General features: G+C 39.2%; 1 protein-coding gene across 2 annotated transcripts in view; it reads left to right on the top strand.

Moving 5' to 3' along the window:
- ZCCHC7 (zinc finger CCHC-type containing 7) overlaps nt 1–19,340 on the top strand; it is a 239,597-nt gene extending 220,257 nt beyond the window's left edge. For both annotated transcript variants that reach the window (XM_043486410.1, XM_043486409.1), the window contains exons 7-9: nt 9,631–9,726; nt 16,817–16,934; nt 18,776–19,340. In XM_043486410.1, the coding sequence (XP_043342345.1) occupies nt 9,631–9,726; nt 16,817–16,934; nt 18,776–19,215 (654 nt within the window). In that variant the 3' untranslated portion in view covers nt 19,216–19,340. The remainder of the gene's footprint in view (nt 1–9,630; nt 9,727–16,816; nt 16,935–18,775) is intronic.
- Nucleotides 19,341–21,512: the final 2,172 nt, after the last annotated feature.

Below are 21,512 nucleotides of genomic sequence, written 5' to 3'. Positions count from 1 at the left end.
TAAAAATAAGTCTATTTTGCATTCACAGGAGTAGAAAATTCCCTTTAATTAATGAAATTGATTGCAGATCCTATATAGTAATGAGCTTCAACTAGATACAAGCCCTCATTGGATCAAAGTCAGTCTAGATAAGGGCAGCCCAAGGTCACAGAGGGAGATCCCCAGCAGGTTCATTTGCATAAAAAATTACCGTTAGAAATAGGACACTGAGGCAGCTCTGGCGTTTTGATCTCTTGGCCTTTGTCATGGAGATTCCTGGTGGTGAAGGGAGTAAGGCCAGTGTCCCAGATAATGATTAACTGTTTTAATGGCATTCATTCATTCATTCCGCACTAACTACTCATGCAGAAAAAAGGGTTATGTAAAATGACATTAGAAGAAAATCATTTGTAATCGTTGCATCGGGCTGCACTTTGAGGAGACATTAGGAGTAAATCCGTGGCGTGGTAGGCTTACGCTTTATCTTCTGATATTTACTGAGTTTACTGGTGCATGAAAAGCTTTTAGCAAGAATAGCAGATGGGATGGACCTTTCGTAGGTAATGCTATCTACCAGGTTATTACTTCTATATATTGATGGTAAAGTAATCTCCAAGATATCACCCTACAAATACAGATTATTTAAATGTCTGTAAACCAAAAGACAAACAAACAAACAAACTGCTTTCATAAATAGTTCATTTGGTTACCCACTGGGTCAGTCTTTAGATAAATCTTTTAACTTTATAAAAAGTTCTAAAAAACTACATTCATTCCCTTGCATTTAACTTTTTGTCTGCAGTACAGACATGTATGATGGAACTTTGAACTTAGAGCTAATCAGTTGACACATTCTGCTTTAAATTGGACCTTTACCATTAATTAAAAATAAAGACATGCTCCAAGGCAGAAGTATTGAGTCACAGATTTCTATTTCTAACACTTTAAAGAGCTGTAAGATTTTTGTTAGGTCATAGTATGAAAACTTGTCCATTGGAAATCATTATTGAGTTTTCAGTACTGTATTTTCTAATACAGAAATGTTCTCTAATTAGGTAAGATCTAGGCTGATTTCATTCCTATTAAGTCCTAGTACATGATAGCAGCAGATAGCATTTGTCATGTCATTTACTAATTAAATATTGCGAAAGTTTGAATTTCCATAGCACAATATAAATACTGTTGCTATTTTTATTATAATAATGGAAGCTTTTAACTAGTGGTATTATTCAGATGAATGAACATTCAGATGTTTGCACTTCATCCAGGGGCATAAATGAACAGTGGGACTAAATATGAAGCTTTTTGAATGAGATTTCTTTCAAAATAAAGTAAGTGTCAACATTAAACATGGTTTCAAAATCTTGATTAGAAGGATCTCTCTGTTCCTGGTACTATAAGACTGATTCCTATTCTCTTTGTATTACTAATTCCTTCCTGGTTCTGCCAGAGTACATCACTCACCCTCAAGGTGAAGTATGAGAGCTTACGAAGCTGTATTAATTTTTTCAGCCTTTTTAATATATCAAAGCATAATTTTATGAGTTCTCCCTTAATGACACAAAAAAAATTAATATTATTTCCCAAAGTATCAGACTGTTAAAAATAACTAAAATGTTTTGGATGCTTACATGGTCCTTGCACTTTATATATGCATTATCTGATTGTTAATTTACTAATATGTAACTGAACTCCTACTATACACCTAGGCCTGTTCCAGGAGCGAGGGTACAACGCTGAACAAAAAAACAGACAACATCCCTGCAAGTTAGGGGACAGGCAAACCAAATAAGTAAACAGTACAGTTGTCAGATGTAGTGAGTGCCTTGGAGTTTTAAAAAAAAAATGTAGTGAAACAGGATAGGGAACACCAGTTGGAGGGAGCTAGCAGTGTTAAATAGGGCGGTCAGGAGGGCCTTACTAAGAAAGTGACATGTGAGCCAAGACTTGAAGGAGGCAAGGAGCTTAACCATGCTTATCTGGGGGAAGAGCGCTGCAGACAGACAGAGCAGCGTTGGTACTCTTTGCAGTTTCCTCAAACTTAAGCAATAAAGTAAACTCGGAGGAATTCCATTAAGCTTTTCCTGTGTATCAGTAGCTCAATCAGTAGCAGAGTTTCAATATTCATGTCTACTTTAAATACTTTTATTGGCTGCATAATTCATTGTCACTTTCTAAAATTTTGGAGGCTGTAACATCTACTCATTCATCAGGTATTTATTGAGCATGTGCTGTGTTCTAGGTGAGATGCTGGGAGACTTTTTTTTTTTTGGTCAAGAGCCAGATAGTAAATATTTTAGCTTTGTAGGCCAGTCACAACAGGCAGTGGGCCGGATTTGGCCTGCCAGCCATGGTTTGCCAACACTTACTCTAGAATCTTGGCATAGGGATGCAGAGTGGACTAGATGAAGATCTCTGTCCTTAGCATCTCACATTCTAGGAATGGGGAGGCAGATAATAATGAATAACCAGTTTAGTATATTAAAGGGTGACATAGGAAAAGGGGATCCAGAGCACTGTGGCCTCTACTCTGAGGGAAAGTGACAGGAATGAACCACTGAAGAGTTGTGTTGTAGTGTGACTTTCTCTGTGTTCTGTACTCCCAGGGAGAAGCCAGAAGTATTGTACGGGGTATAGGTGCCCCTGCATGTGAGGAAGTCCCTGCTTGTATCCATACCAGTCAAGTCAAGTTCCAGTGTCTGGATATACTTGCTAATTTGGTTCTCATCAACTCCCCTCATAATTACTTCCTTATCCTTTTGCATAGGATTTGAACCAATGGAACCTTTACTCAGTGAAACAAATATAAGTGAGAGTATTTTCCTTCTCATGAATGAATCTAGAAATCTTGGCTCAGAGATAAATTGTCATGTATCTACACAGACATAGAGAAACTTTTAAACATAGATAAGTTTTCCAGAGAACATTTATTATTTGGGGGATGGATTATACTATCATTGGTTATAGTCTATATGCTAACAGTCACCAGTTAGTTGATGAGTACCTACCGTTAGCTTCACACTAGCTTCCAATGCTTTTTACCCTAAGTTATGATCTGGTCCCTTTTCACCTCTAGAACCTCCATTTCTCCCAATTTTCCTTCACCTACCACACTTCCAGGTTACAAGATATTTTTCAGATACTCAAATATAGCAAGCTTATGCTCACCTCAGGACTTTGCACTACCTGTTCCCATGCCTTAAGCCTAAAATGCTATTTCCCCAGTCATCACATACTTGGTGGGGTTATTATGAGAAATGTCCTTTGCAGTGAGAGTTCCCCCATACTCAGTCTGAGTCACCACCAGTGACCCATTTACATAACATTTTAATTGCCTGTATACCATTTATTACTGTCTGATACTGTCCGTGAATGTATATTCTTGGTTTTATCTGTCTTTCACCACTGGAGATGTGAGTAGCAATTTTTGTCTTGCTCACTGTTCCATTAGCTACTCTTTTTTAAAAAAATTTGTTTCTTTATTTTAATTGGAGGCTAATTACAATATTGTGTTGGTTTTTGCCATACATTGACATGAGTCAGCCCGGGTGTACATGTGTCCCCCATCCAGAATCCCCCTCCTGCCTCCCTGCCCATCCCATCCCTCTGGGTTGTCCCAGTGCACCAGCTTTGAGTGCCCTGTTTCATGCATCAAACTTGGACTGGTGATCTATTTCACATATGGTCATATATATGTTTCAAGTCTATTCTCTCAAATCATCCCACCCTCGCCTTCTCCCACAAAGTCCAAAAGTCTATTCTTTATATCTGTGTCTTTTTTGCTGTCTCGCACATAGGATTGTCATTGCCATCTTTCTAAATTCCATATATATGCATTAATATACTGTATTGGTATTTTTCTTTCTGACTTACTTCACTCTGTATGATAGGCTCCAGTTTCATCCACCTCATTGGAACTGATTCAAATGTGTTCTTTTTAATAGCTGAGTAATATTCCTTTGTGTGTATGTACCACAACTTTCTTATCCATTCATCTGCCGAATGACATCTAGGTTGCTTCCATGGCCTAGCTAATGTGAACAGTGCTGCGATGAACATTGGGGCCCACATGTCTCTTTCAGTTCTGATTTCCTCGGTGTATATGCCCAGCAGTGGGATTGCTGGGTCATATTGGCAGTTCTATTTCCAGTTTTTTAAGGAATCTCCACACTCTTCTTCATAGTGGCTGTACTAGTTTGGATTCCCACCAACAAGTATAAGAGGGTTCCCTTTTCTCCACACCCTCTCCAGCATTTTTGTTTGTAGACTTTCTGATAGCAGCCATCCTGACTGGTGTGAGATGGTACGTCATTGTGCTTTTGATTTGCATTTCTCTGATAACGAGTGATGTTGAGCATTTTTTCATGTGTTTGTTAGCCATCTGTATGCCTTCTTTGGAGAAATGTCTGTTTAGTTCTTTGACCCATTTTTTGATTGGGTCATTTATTTTTCTAGTATTGAGCTACATGAGCTGTTTGTATATTTTTGAGATTAATTCTTTGTCAGTTGCTTCATTTGCTGTTATTTTCTCCCACTCTAAAAGTTGTCTTTTCACCTTGCTTGTAGTTTCCTTCATTGTGCAAAAGTCTTTAAGTTTAATTAGGTCCCATTTGTTTATTTTTGTTTTTATTTCCATTATTCTGGGAGGTGGGTCATAAAAGATCTTGCTTGTGATTTATGTCAGAGAGTGTTTTGCCTACATTTTCCTCTAGGAGTTTTATAGTTTCTGGTCTTATATTTAGATCTTTAATAGATTTTGGGTTTATTTTTGTGTATGGTTTTAGAAGGTGTTCTAGTTTCATTCAGATTGTCTTTTTTCCGTTGTATATTTTTGCCTCCTTTGTCAAAGATAAGATGTCCATAGGTGTGTGGATTTATCTCTGGGCTTTCTCTTTTGTTCCATTGATCTATATTTTTGTCTTTGTGCCAATACCATACTGTCTTGATGACTGTAGCTTTGTAGTATAGTCTGAAGTCAGGCAGGTTGATTCCTCCAGTTCCATTCTTCTTTCTCAAGATTGCTTTGGCTATTTGAGGGTTTTTGTATTTCCATACAAATTGTGAAATCATTTGTTCTAGTTCTGTGAAAAATAGCATTGGTAACTTGATAGGGATTGCATTGAATCTATAGATTGCTTTGGGTGGTATACTCATTTTCACTATATTGATTCTTCCAATCCATGAACATGGTATATTTCTCCATCTGTTTGTGTCCTCTTTGATTTCTTTCATCAGTATTTTGTAGTTTTCTATATATAGGTCTTTTGTTTCTTTAGGTAGATTTATTCCTAATTATTTTATTCTTTTCATCACAATGGTGGATGGTATTGTTTCCTTAATTTCTCTTTCTGTTTTCTCATTGTTAGTGTATAGGAATGCAAGGGATTTCTGTGTATTAATTTTATATCCTGCAACTTTACTATATTCATTGATTAGCTCTAGTAATTTTCTGGTGCTGTCTTTAGGGTTTTCTATGTAGAGGATCTTGTCATCTACAAACAGAGTTTTACTTCTTTCCAATCTGGATTCCTTTTATTTCCTTTTCTTCTCTGATTGCTGTGGCTAAAACTTCTAAAGCTATGTTAAATAGTAGTAGTGAGAGTGAGCCCTCTTGTCTTGTTTCTGACTTTAGGGGAAATGCTTTCAATTTTTCACCATTGAGGATAATGTTTGCCATGGGTTTATCACTTATGGCTTTTATTATGTTATGTTCCTTCTATGCCTGCTTTCTGCAGATTTTTATCATAAATGGGTGTTGAATTTTGTCAAAGGCTTTCTCTGCATCTATTGAGATAATCATGTGGTTTTTATCTTTCAATTTGTTAATGTGGTGTATCACATTGACTGATTTGCAAATATTGAAGAATCCTTGCATCCCTGGGATAAAGCCCACTTGGTCATAATGTATGATCTTTTTAATATGTTGTTGGATTCTGTTTGCTAGAATTTTGTTGAGGATTTTTGCATCTATGTTCATCAGTGATATTGGCATCTAGTTTTCTTTTTTTTGAGGCATCTTTGTCTGGTTTTGGTATCAGGGTGATGGTGGCCTCATAGAATGAGTTTGGGATTTTACCTTCCTCTGCAATTTTCTGGAAGAGTGAGTAGGATAGGTGTTAGCTCTTCTCTAAATTTTTGGTAGAATTCACCTGTGAAGCCATCTGGTCCTGGGCTTTTGTTTGTTGGAACATTTTTTATTACAGTTTTGATTTCCATGCTTGTGATGGGTCTGTTAAGATTTTCTATTTCTTCCTGGTTCAGTTTTGGGAGGTTCTGCTTTTCTAAGAATTCGTCCATTTCTTCCAAGTTGTCCGTTTTATTGTCATATAGTTGCTGATAGTAGTCTCTTATGATCCTTTATATTTCTGCGTGTCTGTTGTGATTTCTCCACTTTCATTTCTATTTTTGTTGGTTTGATTCTTCTCCCTTTTTTTCTTCATGAGTCTGGTTAATGGTTTGTCTATTTTATTTATCTTCTCAAAGAACCGGTTTTTAGTTTTGTTCATTTTTGCTGTAGTCTCCTTTGTGTCTTTTTCATTTATTTCTGCCCTAATTTTTATGATTTCTTTCCTTCTACTATACTAACCCTGGGATTCTTCATTTCTTCTTTTTCTAGTTGCTTTAGGTGTAAAGTTAGGTTATTTATTTGAATTTTCTCTTGGCCATTAGCTAATCTTAGAGCAATATCTGGCATGTATTAGGCACTCAGTAATTGTCTTTTGGGTGGTTTAAGGAAAGTATATACAGATGCTCATGCCATGTGCCTCGCACTCTGATAATTGTCACTGATGGAGGCATCCTTGGACTTAGATTTTGCTCTGCTTGTCCCCTTCTTTTCTCTCATACACAACGTGGTTTCTTGAAAATGTCATCTATATTCTGTTCTTCAGCATCTTCCTACTTGTAATAAACCCCTTACGGTCTGGCTGGTGCCTCTGCCTCTCAAATGAAACTGCTCACACCAGTTGCCAACAACTTCCTGGCTGCCAGGTCCAATGGATTTTGTAGTCTTTGTCGTATTTGATTCATCAGTAGCGTTTGACAGCTTCTCCATTCTGCCTTCACATCCATGGTGCCATCTCTTTGGGTTTTATTTCTTTCTCTTAAACCATCATGTGCTTGTGGTTGCAAATTTTATGTCACATCAGATATATCTTTTAGATGGAAAAATTATTTCTCCTTACTAACTTCATGTCTTCACAGCACTCTGCTACCTGAACAAAATGTACCACTGATCATGAGTGGTCCATGCTTCCATGCAGACCTGTTTAAATGGTATTTAATGGCTTTTTGCTAGTCTTAATTCATGACCCCCATTTTTATTGAAGGATGTATTTGTTGATTGTGTTTTTGATTATATCCCAGTTTATAATAGCTGGAGTTGTAAATTCCGTTTTGTATTTTCAATAGAAAGCATCTTTCAGGTTACTGTCATCCTCCAGTTTTTCATTTTAGGATACAGGAGCTCAAAGTAAAGTTGTTTGAAGAAGGTTACTTTTATAACCTATAGTTTGTTTTCATATATCGAGAAAATAAAACATCGATAATCTACCTATTTGACACATTAAATAACAAAATTAGTTGGCAGGCCAATTAGTTGGCACTCTTACTGGCACCCAATGAAGAATACAAGAAATAAACTTATTCATAAGTTTATTCTCTTCCATCCAATCTCCAAAATTATGGGGGGAATTAGTTTTTTCTCCTATTTAAGGCCCTTGACTTTTCAGGAGTTTTGCTCTCTCCATCCATTCTCTGTATCTTCAACTTCTCCATCTCTGCTAGATTTCTCACAAGTTCAGATCTCTTCCATTCTAGTAACAAACTCTGTCAAATCCTCTCCCTTGGTCCTGACTGATCTTATTTTGCCCCTTCTTATATATGCTTCTTAAAGCAATATACACCTACTCTCTGGGCTTCCCTTGTGGCTCAGCTGGTAAAGAATCCACCTCCAATGTGGGAGACCTGGGTTGGATCCCTGGGTTGGGAAGATCTCCTGGAGAAGGGAACGGCTACCCACTTCAGTATTCTGGCCTGGAGAATTCCATGGAGTACATGGGGTCGCAAAGAGTAGGATGCAACTGAGTAACTTTCACTTTCACCTACTCTCCACTTTTCTTCAACTTCCATTCACTTTTTAGACATTTTTTATTATGAAATGTAATATACATCCTGAAAAGTGCATCAAACATATGTGTACAGTTTAATAAATTAGTTCTATAACTTCCATTCAAGTTATATGACACCAGTGTGTTCAAAAATAGAAAATTACCACTACCCTGAAACCCTCTGTGCTCTATTCTCTCCCCACAGGAAGTAATCACCGTCCTGGCTTTTGTGGGTTATCATTTCCTTGCTCTTCTTTGTAGTTCTACCACCTTTGAGTGCATCTTCTTCACTCTTCAACCCATTGCCTTCTATTCTCTCTACTGTCCCACAGATTCCAAAATTCTCACAATGAGGTTACCCATGAACAATGACACATCTCATGGGTGTGTCTCAGTTCTCGTCTCACTAGGCCTCTCTGCTGTATTTGACATCACAGATCAGTTCCTCCGTCTTGGAGCTGCTGTAAGGTGTGTGACTGTACCCTCTGTGGCTCTGCGTCCTTTAAGCTCTCCTCCTCTGTCTCTTTCATGGGGTTTCCTCCTGCCCCTCTCGGTTGCTGTGCTCGGGGCTCCCATCTTTAGCTCACTGCTGTGCCCCTGGCTGTGGTGATTCTGAACACTCTGGTCATTTCAGCCTCAGCTGTGTGTAGCTTACTTTCAGATCTAATCTTCAGCTCAGACATGTTTCCTAAACCTTATCTTAAAACAGATAACTTCCTGGTGGACATCTGTCTCAACCTAGATGCTCAACATCCAAAACAGACTCCATCATCTTTCCCTCTAAATTGACTCTGCCCTCTTTTCCTGTCTTTTCCTAATCAGTTGTTGATACTACTACTCACTAGTTCCCCCAAGTTAGAAACCTGATTTCTCCTTACCCTCTACCTAAAATTTTCCATTTGATACATGCCTAATTCTTTAAGAGTAAATTTAAATTTTATATTTCAAGGGAAGCTTTACCTGAGTTCCTCATCCCATCCAATAATGGATCCCTTTTGTCAGTCCATTAATACTTTGTGTATGCTTCTATTACTGTGTTTACATTGTTTGCCATTCTCTATTTATATTCCTGGGTTGGGAAGATCCCCTGGAGAAGGAAATGCAACCCCCTCCAGTATTCTTGCCTGGAGAATCCCATGGACAGAGGTGCCTGGCAGACTGAAGTCCGTGGGGGTCACAAAGAGTCGGACATGACTTAGCGACTAAACCCATCTGTTTATATGTCTGTCACAATAAAAAGCTTTTATCCTCCTTTATCTGAGATACCTAATACATAACACAGTCACAGTATTGGGCCCAGCACCAAATGGAATGAGGAGTGAGGAGGTTGAGGGAAGCACATGTTGATGTTAAGAGTAAAAGAATTGTTATCATGTTACACACTGTAATCACTCAGAACCGGTCTAAATATGGGTTCTCCACACGAAACCGTAGGAGGCAGTGTTTCTAAGGAATCTTTTATCTAAAAAAATTTCTTTTGGAAAGTATGAGGTTTTACTTTCCTCTGACATTCACTAAATCTTTACAAATATTCATTTTGCAGACCAAACCTGGACCACCCAAAAAGCCAAAGACCCCTTCTGGACAATCAACCTTAGTGTATTGCTACAACTGTGGGCAAGAAGGCCATTATGGACATGTAAGTTTAAGTGGTAATTTGGACATAAAGCATTCTGTTGCTCAGGAGTGGTTGCTTAAAGGTGAACTTGAATAATTCTAAACACTTACTTTTTTTTTTTTTTTATAAACTAATATCTTGAATATATTTTCAACTGATTTACTTCTTCCATCCCTACCAGAGTAATATATCTGACAGAGCACATTCCTGTATTTGTTTTAAATATACATGCAGGTTAGTCTAAAACAAATACAGCTCATAGAATTATTCAGACAAATCATAGTAGTTAATAGAATGGTTTACAATTCTCAGGAATTTCAAGGATTGATAATACTTTGACCCAGCCAAACTGTGATTTTAGATTTTCTACATAGTTCTCCAGTATCTCTGGTTTTCCCTGGTACTGTGTTCAGTTAAATCTTTACCACTCACATGCAAACCCCAACACGTGCTGGTGGAAGGACAGAGGGGTGCTGCCTTGTCGACCAGCCTGCCCACTCCACGCATGCCCAGATCCCTATCCACACCTGCATGTTTCCTAACTGAAAGGGCCAAACCTGTGTTCTAGGTGCTGAGGTGTCAAAGCAGAAGCTTGTTGCTGTGAGGTAGAAGTGAGACTCCTAGCCAGTTACTTCATTAAGTGTGAATGAGCAGCAGCTCATTGCAGAGATGGGATGTAGTAAGAATCGATTCACAGTCCATACATTCTGGGAATCTTGAGGAAGAGGAGGAAAGGCAGTGGCACAAGACATAGAAAATCTGTACAGAGAAGTACACTCCCAGTCTCCCAGATAGGCTTCTAACAGCCTCAGTTCAGTTCAGTCGCTCAGTCGTGTCCGACTCTTTGCGACCCCATGAATCGCAACACGCCAGGCCTCCCTGTCCATCACCAACTCCCAGAGTTTGCTCAAACTCCTAGAAACCAAAATGAACGGATATCAAATCAGATCTGATGACAGGAAGTAGAAAGCATACAGAAGTAGGGAGTCCTCAAAATGGCTAGAGGTATGAGCAGTAGGATGGAGTGGTATTGCAGATCACATCTTGAGTTTTGACCATGGCACTTCACCAGTGCAGACCTTGGGGGTAGAGCTCTATGATATGGAGAGAGATTAAAAAGTCTGGAGAAGAAAAAGTGTGGTACAGAGTCCGTCAACAGATGAAGTTTTCCTTCCTTATTGGGACAGTGGGGCTATGGGGTGAGGGACATAGAATATGAAAGCTAGGATGGAGTTCTGACACTTGGTTGTAATTTTTGCTGTACTGCTGACAACCATGTGACTTATATCGTAGGTGCTGGGGATGGGGGAGGGAGAATGAGGAGTTAGTGTTTAATGAGGACAGACTTTCAGTTTAGGAAGGTGAAAATTTCAGGAGGTGGATAATGATGAGAGTTGCACAACAATGTGAATGTACTTGTGTCACTGATATAACTTCACTTTTATAGAGCTCACACTGAAAACCTAGTTAGAGAATTTTCAGTTTTTTTGCAAAGTTATCATCTCCAGGTCTTTTTCTGCTCTGTGTTCCTTGTTGCCAAAACTCAGATGTTGCTAATACTGTTTAGTGAACATTTTCACATAAGCAATCCACTGCCACACAAATCACATAGATGTACCATTTATGCTTGCTTACCTCTTTAAAGCAGCAGGGTATAATTTTAGCATTTATATTTGTTCAATTAAGGAAAAACAATTATAGTTGAACACATACTGCTTACTAGTCACTCCTGTTAATGGAGATAGGAAATATATTAAAATCATTTGGAATTTATCCCTGAATTCTAGATTTAGATGATTTTTAATTTACAATAAAGCAAATTTGGCAGCCTTATCACTGCCATAGATGAAGAATTCTAGATTATCCACACTAATGAAGAAGATCAGTGGTGTGGCTAATCCAGAATAGTAGATAAATTATATAGCCAACTATCAATTGTCTGTGCTAATGGAGGGGACCAGCGATGTGGATAATCAAAATATAATTTACATGTAGCTTTGGAACATGTTTGTAGTACTGTATAGCTCTCTATAGCCACATCAGTCTAGACCGTACAGGATCCAAACAGGAGACTCTGTAGGTAGGTAGCTAACAGATGTCTGAGGATGCCTCCCCTTCAGTTTCAGAAATTCAGCTGTACAGATGTTAATAAATAGCTTCTTCATGTGAAAGATGCTCTAAGGTAAATGTGACGGCCCCCTTCTTTAATTCCATGTGCTCTCTCATTGGGGAGGGAGGGATGATCATGAGCAGCTCGGTACGAGACAAACTGATAGGAAACGGTGGTCACTGTGTAAGGAGACCACTCCAGGATCAGTGGGGTGCTGGGAGTAGAAGAGCACTGATACCTTTCTGTAATTCTGATTTGCTCTTAGGCTTCCAGGATGGGTTGTGGGTAAAGAATCCGCCGGCAGTATAGGAGACATTTGAGATGCAGGCTCAATCCCTGGGTTGAGAAGATCCCCTGGAGGAAGAAATGGCAACCCACTCCAGTATTCTTGCCTGGGAAATCCCATGGACAGAGGACTCTGGCAGGCTTCTCATTTGCTCTTTATATTTTACAGTTAGAATCTGTCTTAGTCCATTCAGACTGCTATAAACAAGCTACCATAGACTGAGGAGGCTTATAAACCACCAGAATTTATTTTTTACCAAGATCATGGCGCAGAATCAGTGTCTGGTGAGGGCCGCTTCCTCACTTTCTTGCTGTGTCCTTACATGGTAGAAGAGGATAGAGAGCTCTGTGGGAATCTCTTTTATCAGAGTTCCACCCTCATGAGCTAATCACAGTCCCAAAGGGTGCACCTCCTAATGCCATTACCTTGGGGTTTAGATTTCAACACATGAATTCGGTTGAGGGGACACACAGATGTTCCAGCTATAGCAGAATCTTAGACCTAAATCTTTTATGGATATCCTTTATTCTGGAAACTTAGTGCCACCGTGGATAGAGATTTATAAAAGTAATTCTTTATGTTACCATGTAGGTTTGCCTTATAACTTTCAATACCCAAAAACAGTCAGAAACTCAACAGCAGGTTAAATCTAAAGATAGTTGGAAGAAGGAAATTATAATGAACCAAATTACTGAAATAGAAAACGAGATTAAATAGCATCATCAAAACCAAATGCTGGTTCTTTGAAAATATTTTCTTTTCAAAAGAAAAGAGACAGACTTCTGGAAAAGCTTCTCAAAGAAAAGGAAAAGATACAAATAACATGAAATTCAGCATTAGGGACTTCCCTAGCCATCACATGGTTAAGACTCTGCTTCTACCGCAGGGAGCATAGGTTCAGTCCATAGTCAGGGAACTAAGATCCCACTTGCCACATGGCCAAAATAAAGTTCAATGTTAAATCTGAAAATACAAATAAATAACTCTATGGAAAAATATGAACTAATCAAAATGACTGAAGAAGAACAAACCTACATGAACCAATACCACTAAAAAGATTGAATTAATAATCAAAATTCTCCCCACCAAAATATACCAGAACCAGGTAGGTTTGTAGTCAAGTTTTACCAAACATTTATTCAGATAGATAATCCAAAAGAACACTGCTCAACTTATTTTTTGAAGCTATTATAACCTAAAGCTACTTCAAAATATTTACAGAATGTTACCATTTTTATGAAATCTGAACACTTCAAACTTATAATGTTGTTTATTGGCATATTATTAATAGTAAATTAATAGTAAAAGTATTAAAGCATGAGAATGGCAGACACCAACTTTAAGACCATGGTGGCTTCTGGAAAGGGAAGATAAATGGGAAGATAATAATATAGATAATAATAAGATAAAAAATAAAGGTAGATAAATGGGAAGTGGGAAGGACAGTTACACAGAAGATCGCAATTCTATCATTAATGCCTAATGGGAAGAGAAGTGAATTAACGGTAAATGTTGATTTGATAAAGCTACATGGTTAGGTATAGATTTCCATCACTTTATTTTCTGTACTTTAGTATGTATTTAGAATGATTCCTAGTTCTTTAAATTACAAATTATGTCTCTGTGTATGGCTGCCAGCTTGATCAAGTATCTTAGAATTACAACTTGAGTATATAATGACAGAGTTAGGATAAATCAGCTAAATTCTATGCAGGTAATTCACATATTTTCTTGCTAAGAGATACAGATAGCCTCCATTATCTTAAAGTAGAGTGTTCCTGTGAAACCTTACCTAAACCAAAGTAGCTATAAAGCAAAGAAGCAGTTACCTTATAACACATCTTTCCAATGAGTGCAAGAAATAAGTGGGGATAAAACACAGATGCTCACAGACACAGTTCAGAGCTATGGCAGCTTGACGCTGAGATGCTGAGTGTAGTTAGGGGGAGGAAGCTCGATGGTGCCACTTTTGCTACTCCCAGTCAGTTCAGTTCAGTAGCCGTGTCCAACTCTTTGCAACCCCATGTCCATCACCAGCTCCCAGAGCTTGCTCAAACTCATGCCCATCTAGTTGGTGATGCCATCCAACCATCTCTTCCCTCTGTTGTCCCCTTCTCCTGCCTTCAATCTTTCCCAGCATCAGGGTCTTTTCCAATGAATCAGTTCTTCGCATCAGGTGGCCAAAGTATTGGAGTTTTAGCTTCAGCATCAGTCCTTCCAATGAATATTCAGGATTGATTTCCTTTAGGATTGACTGGCTTGATCTCCTTGCAGTATGAACAGTGTGAAAAAGCTACTCCGGTTACTTACTGTATAATGGTTGCTGCAAAAGATGCTAAAGGGTATTTTCACTTTTCACCTTTTCTTATAAAGGTGAAAATCGGCTTCATAGTTCTTTCTGTTAGTGAAAACAAGTCTTTCATAAAAGTGAAGCAGTGTAAAGCGAACTTAAAAAGCAGGGGCTACTTGTACTTTAACATTTCTTTAGTACCTAGCTAAGAAGTACTGACAACCTAGACAGCATATTAAAAAGCAGAGACATTGCTTTGCCAACAAAGGTCCAGCTAGTCAAGGCTATGCTTTTTCCAGTAGTCATGTATGAATGTGAGAGTTGGACTATAAAGAAAGCTGAGCACCAAAGAACTGATGCTTTTGAACTGTGGTGTTGGAGAAGACTCTTGAGAGTCCCTTGGACTGCAGGGAGATCCAACCAGTCCATCCTAAAGGAGATCAGTCCTAAATATTCATTGGAAGGACTGATGTTGAAGCTGAAACTCCAATACTTCGGCCACCTGATGCGAAGAACTGACTCATTTGAAAAGACCCTGATGCTGGGAAAGATTGAAAGCGGAAAGAGAAGGGGACAACAGAGGATGAGATGGTTGGATGGCATCACCGACTGAATGGACATGAGTTTGAGTAAACTCCAGGAGTTGGTGATGGACAAGGAGGCCTGGCGTGCTGCAGTCTGTGGGGTCTGGAAGAGTCAGACACAACTAAGCACCTGAACTGAAGAAGTACTGAATGTTTATGGTAAATTTTAGGCAAGATCTCAGAAGACAGAAGTGAAAGGTTCCACAGAGCAGCCTTTTTCAAATGAAAGACATTTGGTTTGCAACAAGTTGAATATATCTTTGTCACAGATCAGGATAAACAAAGCCTACTAAATGGGACGTGGCTCAGGCCAAGGATGTGGATTTGGGAACTGGCAACCACCAGAAGACCAGAGTAAGGAGAATGGGGCAAGTGAGAGGAGTGATCTTTTCATGAGTAGGGGAGCAAAGAAGAGATGGGTTTCCTTCAGAATCATGTAGGAGCACTTTCAAGCTTGGCAAACCCACCACCACCCTCAGTTCAGTTCAGTTAAGTCGCTCAGTCATGTCTGACTCTTTGCGACCCCATGGACTGCAGCACGCCAGGCCTCCCTGTCCATTGCCAGTTCCCAGAGTTTACTCAAACTTATGTCCATTGAGTTGGTGATGCCATCCAACCATCTCATCCTCTGTCATCCGCTTCTCCTGCCTTCAGTCTTTCCCAGCATCAGGGTCTTTTCAAATGAGTCAGTTCTTCGCATCAGGTGGCCAAAGTATTGGAGTTTCAGCTTCAACATCAGTCCTTCCAATGGACTCCCAGGACTGATCTCCTTTAGGATGAACTGGTTGGATCTCCTTGCAGTCCAAGGGACTCTCAAGAGTCTTCTCCAACACCACAGTTCAAAAGCATCAGTTCTTCGGTGCTCAGCTTTCTTGATGGTCCAGCTCTCACATCTATACATGACTACTGGAAAAACCATAGCTCTGACTAGATAGACCTTTGCTGGCAAAATAATGTCTCTGCTTTTTAACATGCTGTCTAGGTTGGTCATAACGTTTTTCCAAGGAGCAAGCGTCTTTTAATTTCATGGCTGCAGTCACCATCTGCATGATTTTGGAGCCCAAGAAAATAAAGTTTGTCACTTTTTCCTCTGTTTCCCCATCTATTTGCCATGAAGTGATGGGACCAGATGCCATGATCTTAGTTTTCTGAATTTTGAGGTTTAAGCAAACTTTTTCACTCTCCTCTTTCACTTTCATCAAGAGACTCTTTAGTTCTTCTTCGCTTTCTGCCATAAGGATCGTGTTATCTGCGTATCTGAGGTTATAGATATTTCTCCCAGCAGTCTTGAATCCAGCTTGTGCTTCATCCAGCCCAGCGTTTCTCACCACCCTGCTCCCCACTATAAGAATCACTGCCCTTGTGAGCAGCGGTGTTGACTTAAAATAAGCTTGCAAAAACCACTTGTGTGAAGGAAAAAGAACAAAAATCTAAGAATTTAGCCTCACATCAGAGTGTAAATGTGATGAGAAGAAGAAAAGGAGAAGCACTTGAAGGAAGGCTGTTGGAAGAGAGAGAGATGCAAAGGACTGATAAAACACAATTTCAAATGAAACAAACCCTCTAACAGAGGAACAAGGCACTGCTGGGGGAGAATGCTGGCAGGAAAAACTTTAAAAAGATCAGAAGGGTTTCATAGGTAAAGAAGTAAAGGAAGAAAACCCAAGCCTGAAAGACTAGCAAGTAAGCACAGTTGAGTGTTTGATCCTCCCAGTGTCTCAGCAAACCACATCCTGCAACCGTAGTGCATATGAGTGATGCATCAGTGGTCCATCATCTTACCAAAGGGTTATCTGAACGGTGTGACCTTATGTCATCATAATTTCAAATACAATTTGCAGGAATGTACAGAAAGACGAATGTTTAACCAGACCTTTCCAACATCTCCATTCATCTATTACTATGATGACAAATACGAAATCCGGGAGAGAGATCAGAGAATAAAACGAAAAGTGAAAGGTATGTTACTAGACTTTTTCCTAAATCGCCTTTGCAATAGTTCCTAACTTTCTTTCTTTCTTTTTTTTTTTTTTTTTTGTGCTGTCTTTTGCAGACTGCTTTGCGGGCCTTTGGTTAGCACAGAAAATGTTTTTAATAATTACTGTAGAAACTGGAACTTTCTTGATCTCCAGACGTCAAGGACCCACTTCAAAAATCCTGCATTATAATCTGTTCACAATGAACATTTTTCTCACACTGTGATTATTTTAGAAAATGTCCAGAAAAACACTTCTGTCCATTTATGCATGCAGAATTTTTAAAGGCTCCTTTGAGATTTTTCTTTTCAGCAAGTAATTATGTTTTCCCTCTAGTATTTTTCAAGCAAAGAAAAAGCTTTCTCTGCTTGGTGATTCCTGGAGCTTCCCCAAAGAAGTCATTTTTTATTGGCCACCATTATGAGCAGAGCTCCAGATCCACAGTCACCCCCCGTTTCTTCACTTGCCATAGCTAACATAATGCTCTTTCTCACCAAACTGTTTTATAACTTACATCTATTCTCTCTACCTCTCTTCTTTCTTGTTATATACTTGAAGATGGTTTACAGAGTTACTGTTTTTGCCTTCAGGACCAAATAGTTCTGTATTTTTCTCCTTTGCACATACATTGTTGACCCTTGACCTTTTCATTATTCTTTTCCTGACTGTCTCTGAGTTCAGGTCCTTTCAAAATGAAGACACTTAATTCTGGAGAAAAGTAGGTGAATCACTTCAACTCCTGCATATTTTGTGTATTTTATTTTATATAAAGTTTATCTCAACCATATGTAGAGAAATTACAGTATTAGAAGATAATGATTAGCAGCTGAATTTTTAAAAGATTACAAAGAAATGCACCAAAATGCCACCTCTGGATTAAAGGGTTGTGTGTGCTTTCTCTCTTATTTTCTCTATACTTTTCTGTATTTCCCGTTTTTTAATTATTGACAACTCTGTGGTACAGATCCACTTTGAGGCTCACTATTGTGGACTTTGTGTTTTATACTGAAGTCTATAAGTAATTACTTGTTTTTGCTTTGTATTCTAGAATTCATTTTTGTTCCCTAAATATACTACTTCCTACTCCACCTCATTTTTTTTATTGGTGATTTCTGTAATCTTTCAAGGTTGTGTTGATGTAACTTTTCATCCCTCACTGTACCCTCACCTCCCACTTACGCCTTCAGAATCACTGCATCAGATATTTGCAGTGAGAGTGCCACGCCCTGACAAAATACAACGTCAGATCTGGCACTTAAACCTCTTGGATATACAAGTGCTTGCACATGTGCACACTCAGTTTCCAAGCTAGCGATCTTAACTCTGAGGAATAATCTGCTGTCCACTGTGGCATTCACCTATAAGTACTGTGGCCAGACTATCTTCAGAGGATAGTTGAAATGTCATATGAAATTGTCAGAAGACCATTTTCTACATCTTGCTTCATCTTATCATCAAGGACTCTCTCTTTACCACTGTAGGAACTTGAGTTGGTCAAACATGACTTTTCTTCACAAAGCTAAAATGATTACTTCTCTCACTGATCTCTGTCTCCATTGTTTAACCTATTTAAACTGTGTTGAGCAAAAGAAATATCATTGGATATCTGGATGTTTTTCATATTTGTAAATATAGAACTACAACCACTGAGTTTTTAGTGAGTGATTTTTAACCTTAGTAAGGGCTCTTTAGAATGTCATATCATTAATGCATTTAAGTATCTGGCTTTCCTCTCTGCTGAGTTATTTACAGACTAGTGAAAGCTCTGAATATGCTATGCCAGTCTAACTGCTGAATATGCAGAAATACTTTTATGTTTTCCAGAACTCCAGAAAAATGGGGACTTGCCAAGGAAGTTCAAGAGGCCTCATATGGAAGCAGCAGATAAGAGGCCCCGTGACATGAGAACAAGCCATGCCTCATGGAAAAGCAACAGGTGGCCTCAAGAAAAGAAAGAAGCCCAAAAAGAAACCGTGAGCAGGAACATGAGAGAGCGTGAGAAGCACAGAAAGGCTGCCAGGTGTCACGAAGACGATGAGGACTTCCCCAGGGGCCCGAAAGTCCACTCTGCTCCTGGCACTTCCAGAACCCAGAAGCCTCACAAGCCCTTTCACCACTCATCACATCACCTCAAGCCAAGAGAAGACAGGCTGCCCAAGGAGGGCAAGCGGGGCAAGCATAAGAAAAAGGAGAGCTATTTGGAGGAGGATAGCAATGATAATTTGTTTCTCATTAAGCAGAGGAAAAAAAAATCTAAGCTATGAGTCAGCTTCTGATTGGGCTTCCCAGTGTTTGTCTGTTCTTCATGTCTGCAACATCCTGTCCGTATTTTTATTATCTGTGATTAAATAAAATGAGATTTTTGGTTTTGTTTCTATAATCTCAGCCACATCTAGAGCTATTGAACAAAGTCCTTGAAGATCTCAATTCTCTTATGTTCAACAGGTTCCTAGGTAAGAAAACAGATAAACTTCGACTTCCCCTGTTCCCAGATGTTATTTTTATTCACTCAGTATCGTCAGTTCAGTTCAGTCGCGCAGTCTTGTCCGACTCTTTGCGACCCCATGAATTGCAGCACGCCGGACCTCCCTGTCCATCACCAGCTCCCAGAGTCTACTCAAACCCATGTCCATCAAGTTGGTGATGCCATCCAGCCATCTCATCCTCTGTCGTCCCCTTCTCCTCCTGCCCCCAACCCCTCCCAGCATCAGAGTCTTTTCCAATGAGTCACCTCTTCACATCAGGTGGCCAAAGTACTGGAGTTTCAGCTTCAGCATCAGTCCTTCCAGTGAACTCCCAGGACTGATCTCCTTTAGGATGGACTGGTTGGATCTCCTTGCAGTCCAAGGGACTCTCAAGAGTCTTCTCCAACACCACAGTTCAAAAGCATCAGTTCTTCAACGCTGAGGTTTCTTCACAGTCCAACTCTCACATCCATACATGACCACTGGAAAAACCATAGCCTTGACCAGACGGACCTTTGTTGGCAAAGTAACGTCTCTGCCTTTCAACATGCTATCTAGGTTGGTCATAACTTTCCTCCCAGGGAGTAAGCGTCTTTTAACTTCATGGCTGCAGTCACCCTCTGCAGTGATTTTGGAGCCCAAAAAAATAAAGTCAGCCACTGTTTCACTCTTTCCCCATCTATTTCCCATGAGGTGATGGGACTGGATGCCATGATCTTAGTTTTCTGAATGTTAAGCTTTAAGCCAACTTTTTCACTCCTCGTTCACTTTCATCAAGAGGCTTTTTGGTTCATCTTCCCTTTCTGCCATAAGGGTTAGTATCCTAGGGATAGGAGAACTTAATCTTTTTACAAAAAAGTTTTTGAAATATTTTGAAAAAATAAAAGCTCATTAAATATAATTCATCTGCAGTGTGAGTATGAAAATTAAGTCCTTATAAGGAGAAATCAGCACTAATATGGAAAATCCCTCCCTCTTTTTTAGGATTCCTTTTAATATTAGAAAGGATAATAACTATATATCTAAACCTGGCTTTTCTTGCTTCTGAAGCTGGCATCAGAATCTTACTTCGATCAGAGCATCACAGGCTGAAAATGAAGGTGTCCTCCTTGAAAGCACTGAAGAGATGGGGAATTGGATTTTATAACAGAAGTAAGGAATCCATCCAGAGTAAATGTTAAGGGACAGATTTCCTGAACCAAGTGAAAAGAGTCATCAAAAATTTTGACTTAATTGCAGTGAAATCGTTTTTTACTATTTTTGTAGCCATGCCTGAGGGATACTGTCCCTCAGATATTTAAGATGAATGCTACCCAACTTAAAAAGTTGTTTCCTTCTCCTGGGTTTTTTAACTACCACAGAGTTATACAGAAATTTTTGTATTTGTGACCTTTTGTACTTACCAGAGCCTAATGTTAGAAAAGTAAAATGTCTGAAATGTACATTTGTCTACTATGTAGAAAGACAGAGTTTGAGTGACAAAGGGGATACTTGGGTTGGACAAGTGACTGAAGTTATAGAATCTCGATAAACTGGGGTCAAATGCCAAGCACTCGGTCTATGCCAGAATAAAATGAGATGGAGAAACATGTTCCTCCATGGTCTCCAACAACTGGAGTCTTAAGTTTGTGGTTCACTCTTGGGAACCATGTGTCTGGTAGCATCAGCTCTCTTATGAGGGGAAGGAAGAGTCTCTGCCCTGGAATCAGACTTAAGTCTTTAGTCCATCACCTCCCCTGTGGTGCCCAGCTTTCAGCTAAGTGTCAGCATCCATTATGTGTTGGTGCTTGGCTTCCTAACATCTACTGGGATTGTTTTACTTGTTTTGACCCTAAGGTAAGTGGACACAGTCTTTTTAATAACCCTGCTAAAAGTGGCAGCCATGAAAAATTACTTCATAGAATGCTGAGCCTTGAAATAATTGGCATTGTTTCTCAGTAGGACTTGGGGCAAGCGTGGCTTATCATTGACATGATGTGACTAGCATTCCTGTGTATCTGAGGACCTCTAATTTCAGGGCAGAAATGGGATTGCCTTTCATACTCAGAAAACTGGAGGCAGGAAAAAAGGAAGCACTTTTCTGTTTGTTTCTGATC

This window comes from Cervus canadensis, chromosome 14, assembly GCF_019320065.1.
Source record: "Cervus canadensis isolate Bull #8, Minnesota chromosome 14, ASM1932006v1, whole genome shotgun sequence".
Taxonomy (NCBI): domain Eukaryota; kingdom Metazoa; phylum Chordata; class Mammalia; order Artiodactyla; family Cervidae; genus Cervus; species Cervus canadensis.
Note: the sequence above shows the minus strand (reverse complement) of the source record. Positions and strands in the feature narration are given on the sequence as shown.